Here is a 20836-nt window from a genome sequence, read left to right as displayed (position 1 = left end):
ATATTTCTCAACAAGTGAAAAATCAGCATTATTATCCCTATGGGGGCTGCCCTACAAGCAGGAAGAGCTCTGCGGTCCGGCTCAGCATCAGACGCCCAGGGTGAAGCTCTCTGAAGCTGTTCCTTGGGCATTTGTGGACCCGACTGTGCTTACGTGGTTAGTCACTTCAGTCGAGTCTGACTCTTGCGACCCCACAGACTGTAGCCCACCAGGTTCCTCTGTCCATGGGATTCTCCAGGCAAGAATACTGGAGTGGGCCACCATCTCCATCTCCAGGGGATCTTCCCAAACCACGGATCAAACCGCCTCTCCTAGTCTCCTGCTTTGGCAGGCGAGTTCTTACCACTAGCGCCACCTGGGAAGCCCTGATTGTAAAGTCTGTTTTAAACACTTTGCAGGACTCTTAAGTGTTTTTTCCCCCTCCACATTCTACTGTGATGTTCTGGCTTCTAAGAAACCATTTTCACTCTCTAAAGTATTTTCAATACATGCAGGTACGCTTAAAAGAGGCTTGAAATTAAGCTACCACCGAAGTGATTTTCCACCTAGTTTGTGACGACTTCACAGTCCTTGTTCGGAGCCGCCTTACTTCACTAGTATTTGGTGCTAGACGCGCTCCTTTTATAAGCACGTGATGACATCACTTCGCTTCGCGCTTGCGCAGCTTGGTGGCGTGGCCACGCCCACGCCTGCGCGGAGACCTAACGTCCGCACAGTCTGTGGCGCGCCTTCCCGGAAGAAGTCAGTACGGGGCTCTGTGAGTGAGGTCCAACAGTAGGACGGCCGGTGGGTGAGTGCCCCGAGTGTCCGAAGGACAGCTGTGCGCTGGTGGCGAGGATGCCGTTAAAGGGGAAGAGGTAGGGTGATGAGCAAAGTTCCCGAGTCCTTCCAGAGTAAGCGAGAGTTGCAGTGGTTGGTGAACTGATGACTCCGAAAAGCTGCAGATCTTCGTCTCAGAAGGCAGACTTTTTCTAAGTGCTGATGCTGGTCGACACAGAAAAGAAGTTACCATGGACTCACTTCCAGCGATTTCCTTGACACTGAATTCGAAACCAGGAGAAAGGCCTGCCGTGATTTCGTCCGAAGTGTCTGTAATTCGACCCCTTCCAGGCTAGCCTGCGCGCGATTGCTGTCCGCGGTGCTGAAAATAGAGCGGTATCTTCAGGAAGAAACCCGTTGAGGGCAGGGCAGTATTTCCATTTTCCTCGGCTTTGCTCAGAGTTTCTTTGTGTGTGCTGAAGGAAGGGCTCATTTTTTTTTTTAACAGCTCTGGACACGGAGGCGACGAGCAGACAACCAGCATTAGTTTCATAAAATTTAGGAAAGCCAGCGCTTCATTCTAAGACTGAATTTTCATTTTTTTTTTTTAAAATTATATTATTTCGGCTTAGTTGCATTCTTCCTTTGTGCAGTCAGGAAACTTCAATCCTTGCACCCAACCAGATGATTTGCCTTCAGACTCACAGCCATCCAAGTAGTTCACTAGACCTCTGTCTGTATTGGCCCAGGCACTTTTACCAAGGTGAGCTTGCTTATGGTGTATAGTGTTTTATGAAAATGGGTTTTCCCAAACTCCCCTAATGAAGAGTCCAGAGCAGCCAGGGTAAGGTGAAACCACTTTAATGTGCTTTTCTCCACAGTTAGGCATGAAAAATACTTCCCCATTTGGAAGAGAGATAGTAGAACTGGGCAGTCTTCCAAAAAAGGAAAGACCATGAGTTTCCAGTTGGTTTTCATACTTGTTTGTATCTCTGTGTGTCTGAGGGATGGTGTTTCTCTGAATTATACACAGTGGATTTTTTTTTTTTTCTTTTTTGTTGACTCAATAAAATGTTTACTAGTCTTGGTACCAGCTGCTTGTTTGTTTTGATTTCTGATTAAGGTTAAAGTGTGTGCGTGGTTGCAGGGAGGTGGGGGGGAAACAGGGGAAGTATGCTGTGTTGACCTGTGTCGGTGTTCTGGGACGCACCTGGGAAACTATGCATTGTGAGTAAACATATGTAAAATGAGAGAAGGCATTTAAAAACATCATTACAGCCCAAGCCGTATTTTTCCCTTCTGAGACAGAACCAACAGATTGAGGTGCTGAATGATCAAATATTGCAAAGCTAAGGCCACGGGGTAGAAATAACTTTAAATGTCCTTACTGTTTAGCAGAAAGCTTATCAAGGCAGCTTTGATTAAAGATGACGTCTCTGTTCACTCAAGAAATTCGCCTTTCTAAAAGACATGAAAAAATGTAAGTTGCTGTTGTTGTTTTTAAAAGGCTAATCTCAATGTATACACTGTACTGGCTTTAGTAGTGACACTGTGTGCACAGGAAAACTTAAAAATCTTATGTGTATCATTTTTTGTGACACTTGAGAGATTTTGGTTTTAAGGAACGGCATTACCCCTCAAGAATAACACAGATTAAAAGGTCTAATTGTGTTTTATGTCTTTTAAGTTCCTGTTACTAATATCTAGAGAAATTCACTCTCCCTCTCAGCCGCTCTATGCTCTACACTGCTATTCAATGAACTTCTCTAAGCCTTTTACCAAGGCCAGCTTTCATGAGAATGTGACTGGAATAGTCACAGGCCCTGTACTAGATTTAGTCTAGGAGCAAAATTTTCATTTGCACTGGGCTCTGCAAATTATATGGCCAGTCCTACACTTTATTTAGTATTAACCCTTCTCTAACCTCTGTTTGTGGGCTCTCATGTTTTGCTTTTCTCTAATTAATTACTAGCCTCTCTGCCATGGCCTTCTAAGGTATTTTTCTTATGAAAATGACTTTTCAAAGACCTAGGTTTTTGTTTCTACTCTCAAGAACAACCCTGTGCAACATACTGTTTGCTGAGAATCTCAACTCTTTGAGAAATAGTCAGACTGTTACTGCACCACTGGAGTATTTTTTCCCATTTGATCACTTAATAAGACTAAACACTTATAAAAGGAGTATTTAACCACAGAGAAACTTTTGAAGTCCATTATATATAACAAAGTAGTTTGATAATTTATTTACAACTTTCTACATCTTCAATTAGTTTTCCCATGTTGTGAGTATGCATGTGTACACACAGCCTCTCACTCATATATGGAACCATCATCTTTCTCTTGGAAAAAGAGGAAAAAAATATTTTTATTGCTTCTTCAAACATATGGAAGTTTAGCACAATTCTAAATGTGTAACATAAGATTCAGGGGTACTGAAGTGTTAAGCAGAAGGTTTTGTATAGCAAGTCATACCAATGTATGTGTGGGGAGGTATATATAAGTATGTGTACAAAGGGATATGGATTACAGTTTGCATTTTCACTAAATATTTTCCAACACTTTAAAATACTTTCAAGACTAGAGAGGTTAAAAAAACACAAGTGTGTACTTACAGTGTAAATATGAAAATAAAAATAATTTCACTAAGACTGAAGACTTGCTGAACTACCTAAGTTTTTTACTGTCTTATTAACTGACATATAGTAACTGGCTTTCAAAGTAGGTTGAACTGGGAGTGAGGTGCAATTAAGAAATGATTTATATTGGCCAAGCAATAAAAAGTTTTTTTAAAATCTTTACATAATCTTCATTTTTTTGTAGAGTATCACAAAGATTAATGTTACTTCAACAAATGGAGAATAAACCTGAAGATCAAAACAAGGGAAGGGCCTCTCAGACACAAGCAGCTAAGGCTGCTTTACAAAGGAATGTTAGTCTTTTAAAGGTAAGATTCTCTGAATTAAACCTATTTTCCCCACTTTTGCAAAAAGGTTTTAATTCAATTTCATTACTTTGATTTATGTAATTCCTTTGAGTTGATACACTACTATTTAAATTCATGTTAACTGGACAAGAAGCAGGGAGTCTCACTTATTAAAATGAAAGCCTTGACGTTTGCTTAGGCTAATGAAAAATCAATCACTATACAAAGAACTTTTAAGTCACCTTTGTGCAAGAATAAATACAAGTCATAGCTTCTGGGGACTTCCCTGGCAGTCCAGTGGTTAAGAATCTGTCTTCTGATGCAGGGGACGTGAGTTGGATCCCTGGTCAGGGAATTAAGATTCCTCATGCCCATATCGAAACTAAGACCTAACACAACCAAAAAAAAAAAAAAAAAAGACATAGCTTCTATCTTCCATCTTCTTTTATTTGTAGGGAGATTCTGAAACATGATAAAGTACCTATAATATGCTCGAAACAATTTGATTTTGCCCTCCTGGGGCCACAGTCAATATACAGATTTCGTATCTAAGGTAACAGATTTCCCAGAATCTTCTTTGATGGTGATGGAGGAGGTGGTCAAAGTATGTGACTGCGCAGGGCCTCACCATTTGGCCAGTGTGCCCATTTGGAGTAAAATCATATGTGTAACATTTTTGGCTGCTTGCTGTACTTTGCTTCCAGAATTGTATGGCTTCATCCATAATTAAAACCCTAAAGTTTGCTTCCATTCGAGCTTCCAAGAGATCCTATGACTAAAACATTTGGTAGTAAGGCTATATTATTTAAGTTATAAAGCAGTGTTTTCAGTTTTTTATTGTTAAATATTTTCATCGATAGGCATGATGTAGTTCTCTTCTGTCCTCACTAGAGGATAAAGGAAGAGGAAAATTCAGTTATCTTCTCAGCTTCTGGCAGTTTGATCCACAGTAATTTAAGTCACAGCCATAGTGCTACCAAAGCATTCTATATTGCCATATGTCTTACTTGCCCAATGGTATTTGCAATATTTATTTTTAAATGGAAATATATAGGGTAATCTAGAAGTTGCTCTGAAAAGTCAGAAAATCCAAATTGGAAGTCTTCACCGCTTGCTTGCTACTTGTTACGGCAAATGCAGGTAATATCGGCGAGTGCAGGTAATGTTGTCTTCTTTTTAATGCCCAAGTATTTGACGAATGCCCAGCTCTTTACTCTTGAGCTAGTTCTGAGCAGAAAGTGAGGGTAACAAAATAGCTACAAGTTAGGTCCTTTGCATCAAGTAGCTTACAGGCTCTGTTCATGACCTAAAATATACATAAAATAGAGACCTTGTATGATCAAACGTTAATTACATGCTGTGGAATACTCAGCACTTTGCTGTGTGCTCAGTCGCTCTGTTTTGTCCTACTCTTTGTGACCCCATGGACTGTAGCCCACCAGGCTCCTCTGTCCATGGAGATTTTCCAGGCAAGAATACTGGAGTAGGTTGCCACGCCCTCCTCCAGGGTACTCAGCACTTTAGGAGTGTTAAAATACTTAGCACTTTAGAAGTGTTAAAAGCTCTTGGAGAGCTAGAATATTCTATGAGGTCTCAGAGAAGACGCTAAGCTAACAGGGAAGACATTCCATTGAGTTCTCAAGGAAGAGCCAAGACCAGAAGAAGAATGAATGGCCTATTAATGTTCATGGAATCCTAAGCTAACTGGCTTGGAAAGCCCCAGGAAACAGGCTGAATATATATTGTGAGACGAAATGAAGTTGAGACTTGGTAGGTAGAGATAATATAGTGTTGTGAGCAAAACAACAACAACAAAAAAAAACAGCAAGACTCAAACATATGAAAGAGTTTTTAAGAAAGATGCATTTGCTATTTAGCAAAGTAATTTCAAAAATGGAGAGATTTAAGGAGGTAGCTAAGAAATCACTGTCATATCTAGAAGGAAGGTAATGAACCTAGTTTCATAGTCTTGAGAAACCAGTTTGGTATGGTGTTTTTTCCCTTAATTATCAAAAAAATATACTCTCATTATAAAAAAAAACTTGAAAGAGCAAAGATGGAAAACCTTCTATATCATCTGCCTGTCTAGAAATCAGTATATTTTTCTATATTTCCTTTCAGCTTTTTATAACCATTTTTTAACTGTCTTACATCCCAGGTAAAGTTAGAGATACAATTCCCCCTGTTTTTTAACATGTGTGTTTAGTTGCTTTGAATAATTGGATATGCAACCTTATTTTTGTCCTTCTTTCCCTCATATATAATTTTTATATACGAGGGATATAATTTTAGTGGCTCTCCCACAGAAGTTATTGTTAAGATAAATAGGACATGATTACAGAATTGAGCTGGGAAAGACTGTAAAAAGCATATAGCTTTAGATTCTTAAGTCTTTTTTGTTTTGTTTTTTAGCATAAAAACTTTTCCCACAGATGTAAATTAAAGGTCTTCCCTGATGCTTAGTGGTAAACAACCCACTTGCCAATGCAGGAGATGCGAGTTCAACCCCTGGGTTGGGAAGATCCCCTGAAGGAGGAAATGGCAACCTACTCCAGTATTCTTGCCTGGGAAATACTATGGACAGAGGAGCCTGGCAGGCAGCAGTCCAAAGGGTCACAAAGATTCAGACGTGACTGAGCACACATAGTAGATAAAAGCGGTCCTGCTTTGGCCCAAAGTCCTACAATCCCTTCCTTGACTGTACTGCCGTGGCTCTAAAGAACTGGGAAAACCACTGATCTGGGCTAATCCCTTAATTTATAGAGATGAGAAAAACCATCATGTATCACTCCTAACATCCCTTTGCAAGAACAGATTAAATAGGATTTCCTGGGCAGTTCAGTGCTTAAGACTCTGTGCTCCCAATGCAGGGGGCACAGATTTGATCCGCAGTCAAGGAATACGATCCCCCCGAACACACACACACACACATACACAAAGAGATTAAGTTATAGCAGGATAGGTACTTAAGTACCGAGTGCAATGGAAAATGGTGCCCTTAAAACCTGGTAGCACTCCTATAATATAGTAAACAAAATAAGGATGACTGTATACTGCCCATTATCTGACCTTATTCCCATGTTCTGAACAGTATCATGAACACTAAAAGGGCATGAGCTTTAAGAAAGAAAGATATAACACTAGCATCTTTCAATGACATGTCTTTATACTTAAGAGAAGCCAAAGTTGTTTCAAAACTAGTATGAGTTGAGTAAAATTAATGGGTAAACCATAAACATATAAAAATCAATAGCAATCCTATGTATACAGGTGGAAAATAGAGATCACATTCACACTACCAATAAAATTATAAAATACATACTTGAGAATGCTCTGAACAAAGGATCTGCATGACTGCTATGAAGATAATTATTACACTTCAGTGGCAGTTTTAAGGGAAAACTTAAATGAAGACATAAGCCTTAATCCTGACTGTGGAAACTATGGTTTTTTTCTAAGTCATCTGTCACAAAATTATTTTTAGATTTAGTAAAATCCCAAGAAAAATTTTCTTTAGTTGCATTTGAATAAATAAATTAGCACAAATATCAAAGACTGCTTTTAAAAGGGGAATGAGAGTAATCCCATCAAAGATTCCAATTTAGTAAAAAATGTACATGAATCTAAGTAGTGAAGAAAATTCACAGTGAGGGTTTAGTCAGTAAATATCATAGAAGACAGTGGATTTTGAACACTGGCTCAGTGATTTTTCTTCTGTAACCGTTAATACAATTAACTCTTATCTGCCTTTTAAAATCAAACATCAATGGACTTAGAAGCCAGAAAATATTTTATTTCTACAAATATTTCCATGACAATAAACTGCCCTCTCTCCCACCTTTCCCTCCACAAAATTTAGTTTAAACCCCAAAAGATGCTTTTTTGGTAACAGACATCCTTTTGTGAGACGGACTAACAGGACAGAGTGAGGAAGAATGAGAGTGTCCTCCAGCAGATTAGACATGCGGCCGGTTCTTTCCTTCAGGGACATTCTGGAAGCCTCCATGGGGCAGCTGGCAGTCAGAACTGCCACCCAGGATGGCCAGTACTTGCCGGCCCACGTGTTTCCTCTTCTCTCACATTTTCACTTTCCCCAATGCATATGTTTAACACATGTTCCTGTGTTCTTTGTACCAATGACCCTTGCACTTCATGCCTTTAATATCTTATTTTTTGTATCCCAGAAATTGCCCCTCCAGCAGCTTAAAAGATTAAACCTAGCTCAGCCACAGCTCGATGAGGAGGGATGGATGTAGGCAGGGAGGAGGAAAGACAGATCTTGGTACATGATGCTTTATGCTCCTTCCTTTTCCTATTCAGGAGCCAACTTGTTTATACAGGCTCCCGAGTCATGCCATAGCGTAACAGTTATACCATCATCCACTGGAAGCTTGTTTTTTAATTGCTATGAAAAATCTCACAACTATGCAAAGAAGGAATAGAAGAATGTTTCCACGTACTTATCACCCACATTGAATCATTGTCAGAACACAGCCAGCTGGTTTTGTCTATACTCTTCCCCTCTACCCCCTCACATCACTTTGAAGCCAACCTCAGACCCAGAATTGTTTCACCTGTAAATATTTCAGTACATCTCTTTATTTCAGTGTCTATCACTAAAATATAAGGACTGTTTTAGTCAAAATCAAAATGTCAGTGTCAACCTAAGAAATTAACAATAAACCCTCAAATAGCTAATCGGGTTCCAAATAAAAGTCAACTTGTAATTGATAGGTTTCCTGAATTTCTCACAGTACTCCCTGCTCTTTTATCCTCCCTTTTAATACATTTGTTAAAGGAACTGGGTCATTTGTCCTGTTGAGTTTCTGGGTATCGCTACTTCCATCACTGAGGTACTCATTTAACATGTTCCTCTGCTCCCCCTCATTCCTTTTAATATAATTGACAGATCTAAGTTGTATTGTGCAACAGTAAAGCCACATATGTAATTTTAAATTTCCAAGGAACTAATTTTAATAATGTCAACCTAAATAGATTAAATAAAATGTTAAGATTTCAAACATATTTCAAATGTAATTGCTATTAAGAGTTAGTAAATATTTTATATTCTGTTTTCTTACTAGACCCTCAAAATTCAGTGTGTATTGTACATCACAACACATCTTAATTCAGACTTGTATATTTCGAGTGCTCAGCAGCTACTTGAGGCTAAGAAATATTCCATTAACAGTGCAGATTAGAGAGGCCTGAGTAGATTCAGATTCTGTGTTTTGGGGAAGAACACTTTCATAATGCCAGCTGTCTCTCTTTTTTTGGAATGTTAGGCATTGATGATCACTGCCTAAATATACTCATTAGGGGTTATGAAAAGCAGTATTCAAATTCTTGTATTCCTTCTCATTCAACTGCTGATTAGTTATATTAAGAGATACTTGTCCTCATCAATTATTTGATTACACTGACATATATTTCATAGAGGAAAAAGCATGATGAATGCTTGATTCTATTTAGTTTTCAGAATAATAGGTTTGTTCTCTACTTTCCTGCAAAAGTGATCAATTAGGTGTTGGTCTTGGTTGTTTTTTATATTGTTTTGTGTTTTGTTGCTGTTGTTTTTTGAGGTGTCCTGGATTGGAAATGTTTCAATACATTTCAATATTTATTCCTATTCTCAACTTGTCCCATTTTTAACAAGCGGGAACCTCTTCAGACCAGCTCCTGAACGCCTCTGCTGCGATTTCAGCAGCCTGACAGTCTCCTTTCTGTTCTGATGAGACATTGCAGGCTCATCATGTGCGTTTTGCTGAGACCCGGGGCAGCCACTGTTCCAACGAGCCCTGGATCCTTTTGGTAGGAAATATGTTCAGAGCCCTCTGTCTGGGCAATGGTGGTATTTATTGTGACTTTTTTTTTTTTTTAAGATAAGAGCTATCAGAAATTGCAGGATTCCAGTTTGCAAGGCTTTTAACTTAAAATCGTAGATTTTATACCTCCGACTTCTTTTTCTCAAATCCAAAATCTGTTCCCAAAGAAGTTTCCAACACCAGCACAACCACTTCTGTACCTTACATCCTGTGATCCAGACAGCACTGTCACGGTCCATGTGATTATAAAGAACGGTTTTCAGGAAGATGCTTTTACTAAGATTCTTTTTGTCCTTAGGGTGTATCCCACTAGGGGTGCTCACTCAAAATATTGTGTTCTAAGGTCACGTAATATATTTATTGTCTGTGTGGTTATGCCACCAACTAGATAGCAGTTAAATCTGTTTATTTTCAGTTTGTAGGGACTGCTTTTTCAGTGGTTTTCTAACTGCATACAATTTTAAATGGCCTAGTGACAAGGCTATACAACAGGACAACACGGTAGTCAGGTAAAGCTGGCCAGCAAGCCCCTGTTCTCCTCTTTCTTCCTCTTCTTCCCCTACCCCCTTGGGTACTTTTTTCTTTTTCGTTTTTTCTTTTAAAGTTTCTGATTTATACTCAGGATTCTTTGACCCTTCAGCCTGTATTCACTTACTGAATATTTCAGTACCTAGTACATACCCTGCACTTGTTAGAGTCTCAGATGCTTAAAGGTTATATGAGACGTAGTCCTTTCCTTCGGGCAGCATATAGTGAAAAAGAAGGTTCTTATGTCGAAGGATTAAGATACAACTTGCTACAGAAGGCTGCCGTCAAATTGCTAAGATTCTGAGTCAGGCTAAGGAATGCCTGCTTGATCCTCTGTTTTGTGGGTACCAATTTATTTTTTTTTTTTCAATTTAGGGGAGGACATATTTAAAGTAGTTTTTAGCAGAACTAATCAATTCCAAGTTACGTATGTATGAAAGTACAATATGGTCTAGGCATGAGTACACGTAAGCATTAAGTATTTGTGGAATGAATAAGTGGAATTAGAAGGCCACGGCATTAAGAATCACATGAAAAGGCCAGAGGAGACATCCTGAAAGAACAATATAGGGAGTGCTGAAGTTTTAAATGGCAGGAATAAGAAGATCTGGCATTCCACGATACAGCGTAGGTGTCTGAGTGGACAGAATTCCCACTAGTACACGTTTAATACATTCAGTGGGAAAAGATGAGTTTAGTTTTATCAGGTTGAGAATTAAGGGCCAGGAAAGAAACTAGCCATCCGTCTACAATAATAATTGATACTAGATCAGAGACAATCTTGGAGGGAGAAAAAGTGAAAAGATGGGGCCAGATGTCTCAAATCTTAAGAAAGCCCACACTGAGGATTAATGAGAGAAAAAAAAGAGCCAGCCAAGGAGAAGAGGAGGAGCAGGAGTCCGAGAGGTGAGCAAAACATCGAAGGAAGTGAAATATGACTTGAGCTAAGGAAGTTCTCTCGAGGGGTGATAATCCCTGTCCGAATGCTGTAGAGATGACAGCTGGGTTCGGCGGACTTGGGCCTGCTTTTCCAGGCCATGCGTCCCTCTCCACCTGTCTGCTCTTTCCATTGCAAATCTGCTCTTCTCTACAAGATACTCGGTTTTCTTATTTTCTGATCTTTAAGAAAAATGTTTAATCTTGCTTATAGGTGCTAGTAGCACTTAGATCTCCCAGTTCAGGCAACTTTGTAACTGTTCTTAGAATAATGGTAACATTGGGGTTGTGAATTTTGTTTGATTCCTAGATGTATAAAGTGGTTTTTCAAGAACCTTACTGAATCTCGGTGTAAACAGAAGAGTTGGTATCCCCTGTCTGTTGTATCATTGACATCAAAAGCCCTCTAAGCCTGCGTGTTGGTCGTGAACTGCTGGTATGGGATAGACATGCGAATAGATGGGCTTTTTTATCCCTAAATCGTTTTCTTTCCCCTTCAAATCACCTTCCTCCAGACAGCAGGTGCACTAATGGTTGTGCGACTTTGGGGAGTCCCTTTAGGGAATTTCCTGTTTTTCCCTTTTCCATTTCACACCCATTCCTTGCTCCCGCCGCTGCCATCTGCTATCTCTTTTCTCCTGTTCAGCGTTGGCTTCTTCACACCCCACTCCCACGCCCTTTTCCATCGCTCTCCTTCTGTCCAACAGCCCTGTACTCAGATCGCTCCTGTGCTTCTCCATGGAGCAGAGAACTTTCTCTTTTCTATCAACTTATTAAGCTGAGAGACAGCATTTACACAGCCTTCCCAGCAGTGGCCCTATGAACTGGGCAAACCTAAGCAAGCACGTGACAGCAGAGGTGCTGATTTGGGGAGAATTCACCACACAGGGCTTGAGTATCTCCGTAACGATTTGCAAAGTCGTATGTTTCTGGGCATGAACTTTATGTATAGATCTAGATAAAATCGTTCCTGAAGTACGAATCAAGCTTAAATACTCTTGTGTTTCTACATCCATAAGAGAAAACATAAATATCTGCATGTTGAAAGTACTTAGTAACACACAGTGCTTGAATGCCATGAGCTGAAGGATATACTACCTCACAATAAAATTTGCCTTTGAGATTAGCTTAGAAACCTGGTACTAAAAGTCTAAACAGCGTCGTGAAAGGTTCTTGTTGCAGAGTACTCAGGTACCTCATGGACCTTTTAAATAGAGGAGATATTTGCCTGTGTATGAAATTCAAATATGGAGTCCTGCATAAATGAAAGGTGTCTCATTAATATCCCATGTGATGATCCAGACAGACCACAACTCTCTACTTTGAAGGTTAGCCTAGCGTGGGTCTGAGGATCTGATTGTTTTTAGTATCGGAATATTTGACTATTTTATCCATCTGGCTGTTTTTAAAGGATTTTAAAGCTAAGTCAGTCCTCTGAGCAGTTTTAGAGGAAGTTCTTTTTCCAAGAATTATTGGCATTTACTAACTACTTAAAATGAAAAAGGCAGAACTTAGATGTACCACCCCCATCCCCTGCCTTTTATTTTAAAATAAGAAACGCTTCCTTCTCTATTTGCAACTGGTTAATTAAGCAGTGATCAGTTCTCTGTCAGCATCATCTCCATGAGTTTAAACTGTGTATGCACAGAAGAGATGAAGCAAGAGATTAGGAATATATAGATACTGCTATTAGAGGTGCTCTGTGTGTGTGTGTGTGTGTGAACGTTTTGAAAAATGCTTCTGTCTGTTTCAGGACATAGAAGCGGCAGAGAAGTCTCTCCAGACCCGGATGTATCCAGCTCTACCACCTGAGGTGGCTGCTCTCGAGGTGAGAATCTTAAGGAACAAATGTCCAACAAGACAGCCTGTTCTGTCAGAAGTGCATTTTAAGTGGCTCTGTGTACTTCGCAGCTTTCTGCGTTCAAGAAAATACACCAAATGTATCTGATCTCTCTGTGTCCACAGTGCCATACCTTGTATGTTGTAGTAATCTGTAAGTATTTTGGTTTTAAAAAATTTTTTATGTCAAGTGAAAATTTTATCAAGGCTTTGTGTCTTTTCACCAAGTCACTTAGAAACTACTTTCTTGTTAAATCCTAACAGAAAATATGCACTAAATCTTAAGATGACAGCCTCACCAAAATGCTTTTCCTGTTGGCTGATGTTACAAGTAACAGCTCAGTCTCTTCACCGAAAAATGCAACCAGCACTATTTAAATGCATATTATCATGCAGTACAGCGTGGCTTTTGTCTGTTTGATTTTGCTCTGTTCAAGAACAGATTGAGAAGATGGCTGGCAAAAATAAACCATAGTTGGTATATGCATGTATGTGTGCTGAAAGGGAATTTGCTACATATAAAATAGTTTGACTATATTTTTAATGACCTTTATCTAAGTGCAGTTTTGCTTGCTGCCTAACCAAGGAGGTGAACAGACTCAAAAACGAAAGGCTGAGAATTTGCCCCACACTCTTCTGTGTCATCTAGGGTAATAAGAAAAGGCAGTGATCAAGGACAGAAAAAACTCCCGTTCAAAGTTGTGCCCTGGGCATGTCTTTTTCTTTGTTGAATTTTCCAATACCTTACCCTGGCCTGCACAGGGCCCACACAATAGGGGTTAATCCAGCCGTGAATGGCGGAGAAACACCCAACCACAGGCCTTGGCTGGTATTTTTCTTAGCTAGTCTCGCACAGCAGGATGGCCCCTGTTTTAAGTATGTCAGGCTACTTCTCAGACCGCATGCATAGATGCAGAGATAAATGGAGTCCCTTACCATTTTCAGCTTTCAGAACTCCCGTTATCTTTTTTTTTTTTAATGACAGTATTTTGGTTTTTTGGTCATGCAGCACATGGGATCTTAGTTCTCTGACCACAGGTCGAACCCAAGCCCCCTGTTGTGGAAGCGCCGCACCCTAACCACCGGACCGCTAGGAAGTTCCTCCCACCCCACACCTTTTTACTGCTCAGAGTGTGTCCCCAACGCTATCTAACTCTGACTGAATTTCCCAAGATGAGACCAATAGTGACGATCTCATATAAAATGCCCTCCTATGACACAGAGTTTTTGGCAGCTTACTTAGGACAGTCAACCAAGAAACCACCCAGCTCATGGACAGCGATCCAGTGATGCATTTGGAGCTTCTGGAGCTTAAGGACTGCTCCAGCCAAGGCAGAAACACAGCACCTCAGTTTCCAAGTTATTTGAATTAAAAATAGCTAGGTGATGTTGGTATTATTTTGTCATTATCCAAAAAGTGTGGGAAGAAACTACAGTTTGCCACATGAAGTGCTCTTCTAAAAGATAGAGTGGATACATACTTTTAATGTTTCTCCCTCATACAATTAAGGGGTTAATTCACCCGAATCCTGTTATCATCCTCTTTATATTTCAGTTCCTGATCTCATCCCAGGTCACTTCTTTTTCTGTTAATTCTAAAGCAGTTGTTCACAGTGAATCATTTCATTGTGATAATTATAGTATGAGGAGTCATTTGGTATGGGATTAGAAACATTAAACAAGAACTTTTAATGATTTTGTGGCCATAAATGATACTACTGGGAATAATCACATGATTGGCCACAAGAGGGCGTGTAAAATCACAATAAAATTGTAAAACCTGTAATTCTGCCAGGCTCTGGTTTTACTGAGAAATTTGAAAATTAACACTAGTAAGTAGCCAGATTTTTTTTTCTAAAATTAACATAAAATATTCTGCAGAGGAAGTGCATTCTACGTATGTGTGTGAGTGTCTGTGAGTGTGTGTGTACACGCACACACACACACTTAAGGGAATAAACATTTAGACTATTATGAAGAGCCAAGTTCAATCGCTTGATACGCTTTTTCACTTTTGGATGTTTCCCACCCCCCAGACTCTTTACTGGGCATCAGTAGAAGAATATATTCCCAAATGGGAGCAGTTTCTTTTAGGAAGAGCACCGTATCCTGCCTGTAGTGAAAATGGAAATGAAGCAGAAGATACCATTCCAAAGAGGGCGCAGCAATAGCTTCTCCACATAGTATTGCAGAAACCTGTCGAGTAAAGCTGTACATTAAAGAGCATTCAGGTTGCTGCGGGGACTTCAGGACTCAGAGAGCTAGCCTCATCGCCTCCTCTGCGACAATGAAGGGTTGAGGATCTACCGGCGGCTTTCAGGTTCTCACCGGAAGATCTACTGCTATTTCAGTGCCATAAATTTGTTTTCTACCAAACCCATGGAAGTGTGTTAAAAGCTGATACTGGAAAATGGACTGTTGATTAAATAAGTTGCTGAGTGTTGTGTGCTGTTTTTTTTTTTTTTAATCTAATCATATACCATGATTCTCATCTAAACAGTGAATACCAGATTAGACATTTTCTAGACTCTTTACTTTTCAGTTATTTTATTAAGAGGATAAGGCACAGGATCCAAGAGGTTTGCTTACATTGTAGTTTTTTAACAGGTGAGAAGACTACGACAACTGCTTTAGTGTGGTAACACTGAGTAGGAAACAGAGTCACAGGGTTTTGTCCCTCATAGATAACTGATCCTGGAAAAATTCGGGAAGAAAGAAGTGAACTGCTAAGCATTCAATAAGCAGCTAGTTTCAGGAGGCTCAGACTGGGTTCTGAAAAAAGAACTAGGAGAGCTGTGAATGGTCACTGGATTTTGAGTTGATTTTAAAGATCACCAACCTGTGAATACAAGTAACTCCTCTCTTATCTTTTCATCTTTAAATCTGCCCTTCCCTCTCCCTTCTATTTTTGTTATTTCTCAAACAACTGTCAGTCAGAAAGCTTTGGGTCACAACCCTGAATAGCTCTGAGACTGTTCAATCCACCACTGCTGGAGAGCTCAAAAAAAAAAAAAAATTCTAATTTTTCTAATTATAAAAGCAGCTCCTGCTTAGTAAAGGGAGTCCACATCACTTTGAATTCCAAAACAGTTTGTGGTTTTAGAAGATAACAATAGGACAGGCTGGAAAAAAAAATCCATTGTGCTGATAAGTTCCTTCACACTGCCATCTTGGAAATACCCTGTTGAGTGGGTGTTGGTGTGGGTAACAATAATGTTGTTTTCATAATATGTGCTGGCAGATGAGCACACTTCTCTACAGTGTTAACAGTTGTAATTAAGGAATAAACAGCACAGAGTGTCAGTCCGATGACAATTTCATCTATAGTGTCACAATACAAAATGTCACAAAATATTAGAACTGTTACATAACTATAAAAAGGATCGGCTTAAAAGCTGAAAGCCCTTTAAAAAGCAAGACAGAAAGGAAGAAAAAAGAAAACTGGCATAGAGACCAGAACAATTTTATACCTTCTCAAGAATGTTCTGTCACGAAAATAAATTGATATATATTTTTTTTCCCTGTTACATTACAGTTTGGTTTCTAGCCATCCAGTTGATTTAGCAGGAGAATGCAGGGCTTTTTAGCAGCTTCAAATTGGTAAACAGATTTAGATGTAGTAGGGAGAACATGAGGAAGTTTTTTTTTTTTCTTAACATCCAATCTTTCCCAGCATATGCACATAAGAAGGTGAATGAAGCAATGTGAAACTTATTTCTCTTTAGTCAAGTGAAAAAAAAAAGGCTAAACATTTGTTGAGATGGTAAAATATTGTGTCAAGCAAGTAGGCACATTCCAAAATTAAACAGTGGTTGATACGTGATCGTCCTCAAATATTTGAGCATTACACTTCCTTTGAGTTCTGGAAATTAAATCACCAGTAGGTTAGATTAAAATACAAAATGAATAGCAATGTAACCATCTCAGAGAAGGTTCAGGCTTTTTCTCCCCCAAATTGATTAACTTGCTAAATCGTGTTTTTAAAAAGCCTAAGTTTAATGTTCCCTGGGTTATGATTTAGGGCAGAGAGGAAGGGATTTCTGGGCTTTGACTGTTCCATTTCCCCCATTTCTAGTTACTACCTCAGCAACTCCCAGAGAAGACTTTATTCCTGGCCCCATAGAGCTTTTCCCCAGTCCCCTCCTTGTAGACTGGAACAGATTGCACCACATGGTGTACGTTAAAAAAAAAATTCCCAAAGGGACCTGGATACCCCCATTAAAGGGCGTTATATTCCTCATGTCAAATTAGCTTTAGATAGGAATTTCTAAATATTTTTTTTTCTGTAAGGAGGGGAGAAATACCAAATCTACTACAGATTTTGTACATAATTAGTAGGAAAAAGACAAGGAAAAAGAAATGTCATCCATTGAGTCTTTTTCCTCTCTATTCAGTGCCCTTATATATTTTGTATATCCACTAGTCTTTATGAAAACTATGAGTTTCTTTTTTTCTTCAGAATAATGGGGTTTTCTAAATAAAGCTTGTTCCAAGAATTTTTCATAGCCTTTCTTGGGTTACTGCAAATGCATAAATATTCAAACCTCATTTTCTGCTGAAACACTTCTAGTGTATGATATTATTAAGCTAGAAAATGCTAACGATCAGAAGGAGCTGCAGTTTTTCTCCAAAATATTAATTTTACTAAAGTACTCAGGAAAAAGCCTAATACTCTGGAAACCAGACATCTGCTCTTTCCCATGCGTAGGGAGCAGTGTGAATGAAAGTGATGTCATAAGGACAGTTTTTCTCTGCCTTCTGTACAAGGTGTTTTAACTTGCTAGGTTAAGATTTAGATAAGAATTAAAATAAACTTTAACAGTCTTTACCATTTTGTGTTCTCTGCTTCATTCTCCTTTTTCTATTAAGAAAAAAGGTATGTGGGTATATTTATTTTTTGATTCAAAATTAAATTTATTTGGAGGTTATTTTGTCACTTTTGAGGCAACTGGAGACAGATTAAGGGTAGAGTGAGGAACATCTATGTGAAAAACCAGGGCACACAATCATTAATTTTAGACAGGAGGAAGATATTAGCATGAAACCCACACTACGGTGGGTTATATTGTGTAAAATTTAGTGCACAAGGCCATGAATGTGTCTTATCTACAAAATACATTCTTTTCCTTCCTAAGTCTATTGTCTTTTTACTCTAAGCCAATTCACATCCTTTTATTTTTATTTTTTTTAAAAGAAATCCTCATGTTTAGAAAAAAAGTTCTAAATCTCCCTGAAGAGTTTCCCCCCGCTTTTCAAGAATTGCCCAAACATAATACCTATATGACTTAAAACATCCTTCATTTAAGTAGTCTATTTTGACTCTTCCACTTTAATTAGGATAGTAAGTTTGTTTTTAAGAGTTGCTGACCAAAATCTCTTCAGAGAAGGTAGTAACTAGATGGTGAATTCAAACAGTGGAAAGTCTGTGGAAAATATGGAGAAGGTGAAGAGAGAAATTTGAGAAAAAGCTTCAGACTGAAACAAGAAAGTGTGTCTGTGCCTCTCTGTTTGCTGGTGTTTTTGTTTCTAATTTAGAAGTCAATTTGTCTACATAGGAAATTTAATTCCCTACTGCTAATAAGAGAACAGTTAGAGTTTCCTGGGACCAACATGGGGACATGTCAAACTTCAGCAATTATGGAGAGGACTGATTTGTGAATTTGACACCTGGCATTGTGATCCCCCTTTCTAACTGGAGCTGAGATTATATCCTTACTAAAATCCAAGACAAGGAAAACCAGTCCAACAAAAAAGAGGCTAAAAAATGCTTCCGGACATCATCTTACCTCTCAGAATCAAGTTTCCTTGCTTACAAGAGAAAGGACTGGGTTTCCAACACTAATAATGTTTTAAAGTTCTTGCTATTTTAAAAACTCTAATTTGTGTCTCAGGCAGAGTCTGAGACTGTTAAAGTAGTAGCCTGACCACAGTGCAAATCAATAAAAAGCTTCAGAAAGGAAACAATAAAGGGTTCTTATTTTAGAAAGCAGGAATGAAGTTGTTCTCATCTTGACAACTATGATCCAACTGGATCATTTAACCTCCACCTTTACAGTCAAAGGTGTTTTTTTGTTTTTTTTTTCATTACTCTTTAATGAGTCTAAGTTATCAAGATTGAAAAATTTCTGATGTTTTACATAATACCACTTTGGAGACAATACTATTAAATTAGAAGGAAGCAAACTTCCACTTATTTTGTCTAGTCTACCTCTGGCTTCTTTCATCTCCCAATAATTATTTTTCATACCTTGTCTCTTCATACATTTACAAGGTCTATAATACTTACAAACATATTTTTGTACTAGAATGTTTTACTCCAGGAAAACAAATACTGAGTTATTCAAAAGAAGCCAAATCTAGAGCCTTTTAAAATGATATCCAGTAAACACAATGGTGGATAACACTTGAGCATCATTCATCCATTCCCTAGATCTTACTGCCTGCCTACTGTGTAGTAGGCACAGTTCTAAGCACCAAGAACAGAGCAATAAACAATACAGCCAAAACACAACAAACCTGACATGGAATTTACATTCTGGAGTGGGCAATGGGCGGAAGGAGTTGAAGATAGTGAAACAAAAAAGAATACTTTATCTTTAGATGAGGATAATGTCTAATAATGTATGAACTTCTAAAATGCCTTCTCTATGGGAAAAAAAGAAAGCAAATGTCATAGTTTCACAGAAAATATGACTGGAATAGAGACTCCCCACACCCCCATCCACAGATCTTGAGTTAGGGTTGTCCAGTGAAGCAACATTTCCACTGCTACTAATTTGGAAGCAATGTAATCTTAATGGATAGGGAGGTGGTTGTTGAAACATACAATCTACCAGGACGTAATCATGAATAGAAAACCTGAACACACCAATAATAAGGAAATTGATCAGTAATCAAAAACCTTCCAACACGGAAAAAAGCCCAGGACCAGATGGCTCCACTGGTGAATTCCACCATGTATTTAAATAAGAATTAAGGTCAATCCCTCTCAAACTCTTAAAAATATATATATATATATATATATATATATATATATATATATATATTAGTGGGGAAACATTCCAAAACTCCTTTTACAAGGCCAGCATTACCCTGATATCAAAGACAGATAAGGACACTACAAGAAAAAACAAAACTTAGACCAATATCCCTGATGAACACAGAGACAAAAATTTTCAATGAAATATTAGCAAACTGAATTTACCAACACATTAAAGGGATCATACACCCTAACCAAATGGGATTTATCCTTGTGACACAGGGATAGTTCAACAAAAACATCAAAAGTGTGATCTTGTATTCAGGCTCAGTCACTCAGTCGTTCCCAAATCTTTGCAACCCTGTGGACTGTAGCCCATCAGACTCCTGTATCCCTGAAATTTCCCAGGCAAGAATGCTGGAGTAGGTTGCCATTTCCTACTCCAGGGGATCCTCCTGAATCAGGAATTGAACCTACGTCTCTTGTGTTTCCTGCACTGCCAAGCAGATTCTTTACCATTACACCACCTGGGAAGCCCCCAATAAATGTAATACATCACATTATCAGACTGAAAGATATATATATATATATCTCATCATGACAACAGATGCAGCAAAAGTATTTTACAAAATCCTTTCATGATTAAAAATCCTCAACAAACTGGGTAGAAACCGTAACATAATAAAGGCCGTATATGATAAACTGACAGCTAACGTCATACTCAATGGTGAAAGACTGAAAGCTTTTCATCTAAGATCAGGAACAAGAAAAGAACGTCCACTCTCACTATTCTATTTAAACATAGTACTGAAATTCCTAGCTAGAGCAATGCGGCAAGGCAAAAGAAAAAAGGCATCCAAATCAGAAAGGAATAGGTAAAACTGTCCTTATTTGTACATGATATGGTCTATATATGTGTGTGTGTGTGTATATACATACAAACACAATTTCTAAAGACTCAACCAAAAAAGTGTTAGAACTAGTTTATGAATTCAGTAATCAGTAAATGCAGGATATAAAAATAGAAATTTTTTTATATTTTATATT

General features: G+C 38.6%; 1 protein-coding gene across 2 annotated transcripts; it reads left to right on the top strand.

Moving 5' to 3' along the window:
* Nucleotides 1-667: 667 nt before the first annotated feature.
* Nucleotides 668-15249, top strand: CEP15 (centrosomal protein 15). Of its 2 annotated transcripts, none has more exons than XM_061396516.1 (5): nucleotides 668-1522; nucleotides 2158-2239; nucleotides 3580-3703; nucleotides 12725-12799; nucleotides 14847-15249. In XM_061396516.1, exons 2-5 carry the CDS (start codon nucleotides 2187-2189, stop codon nucleotides 14979-14981), a joined length of 387 nt encoding a protein of 128 aa, XP_061252500.1. In that variant the 5' UTR covers nucleotides 668-1522; nucleotides 2158-2186; the 3' UTR covers nucleotides 14982-15249. The 2 variants fall into 2 exon arrangements, with proteins under 2 accessions (XP_061252500.1, XP_061252499.1); XM_061396515.1 differs by having other exon boundaries at nucleotides 2155-2239.
* Nucleotides 15250-20836: the final 5587 nt, after the last annotated feature.

Source organism: Bos javanicus, chromosome 22, assembly GCF_032452875.1.
Source record: "Bos javanicus breed banteng chromosome 22, ARS-OSU_banteng_1.0, whole genome shotgun sequence".
Taxonomy (NCBI): Eukaryota; Metazoa; Chordata; class Mammalia; order Artiodactyla; family Bovidae; genus Bos; species Bos javanicus.
This window is presented reverse-complemented; position numbering and strand designations above follow the sequence as displayed.

Excerpts from the sequence above, each read along its gene's own strand:
- CEP15 (XM_061396516.1), top strand. The coding sequence starts at position 2,187 with ATGACGTCTCTGTTCACTCAAGAAATTCGCCTTTCTAAAAGACATGAA. Across the intron at positions 2,240-3,579 it reads TCTAAAAGACATGAAAAAAT|AGTATCACAAAGATTAATGT; the intron begins GTAAGTTGCTGT and ends ATTTTTTTGTAG. Across the intron at positions 3,704-12,724 it reads GGAATGTTAGTCTTTTAAAG|GACATAGAAGCGGCAGAGAA; the intron begins GTAAGATTCTCT and ends TGTCTGTTTCAG.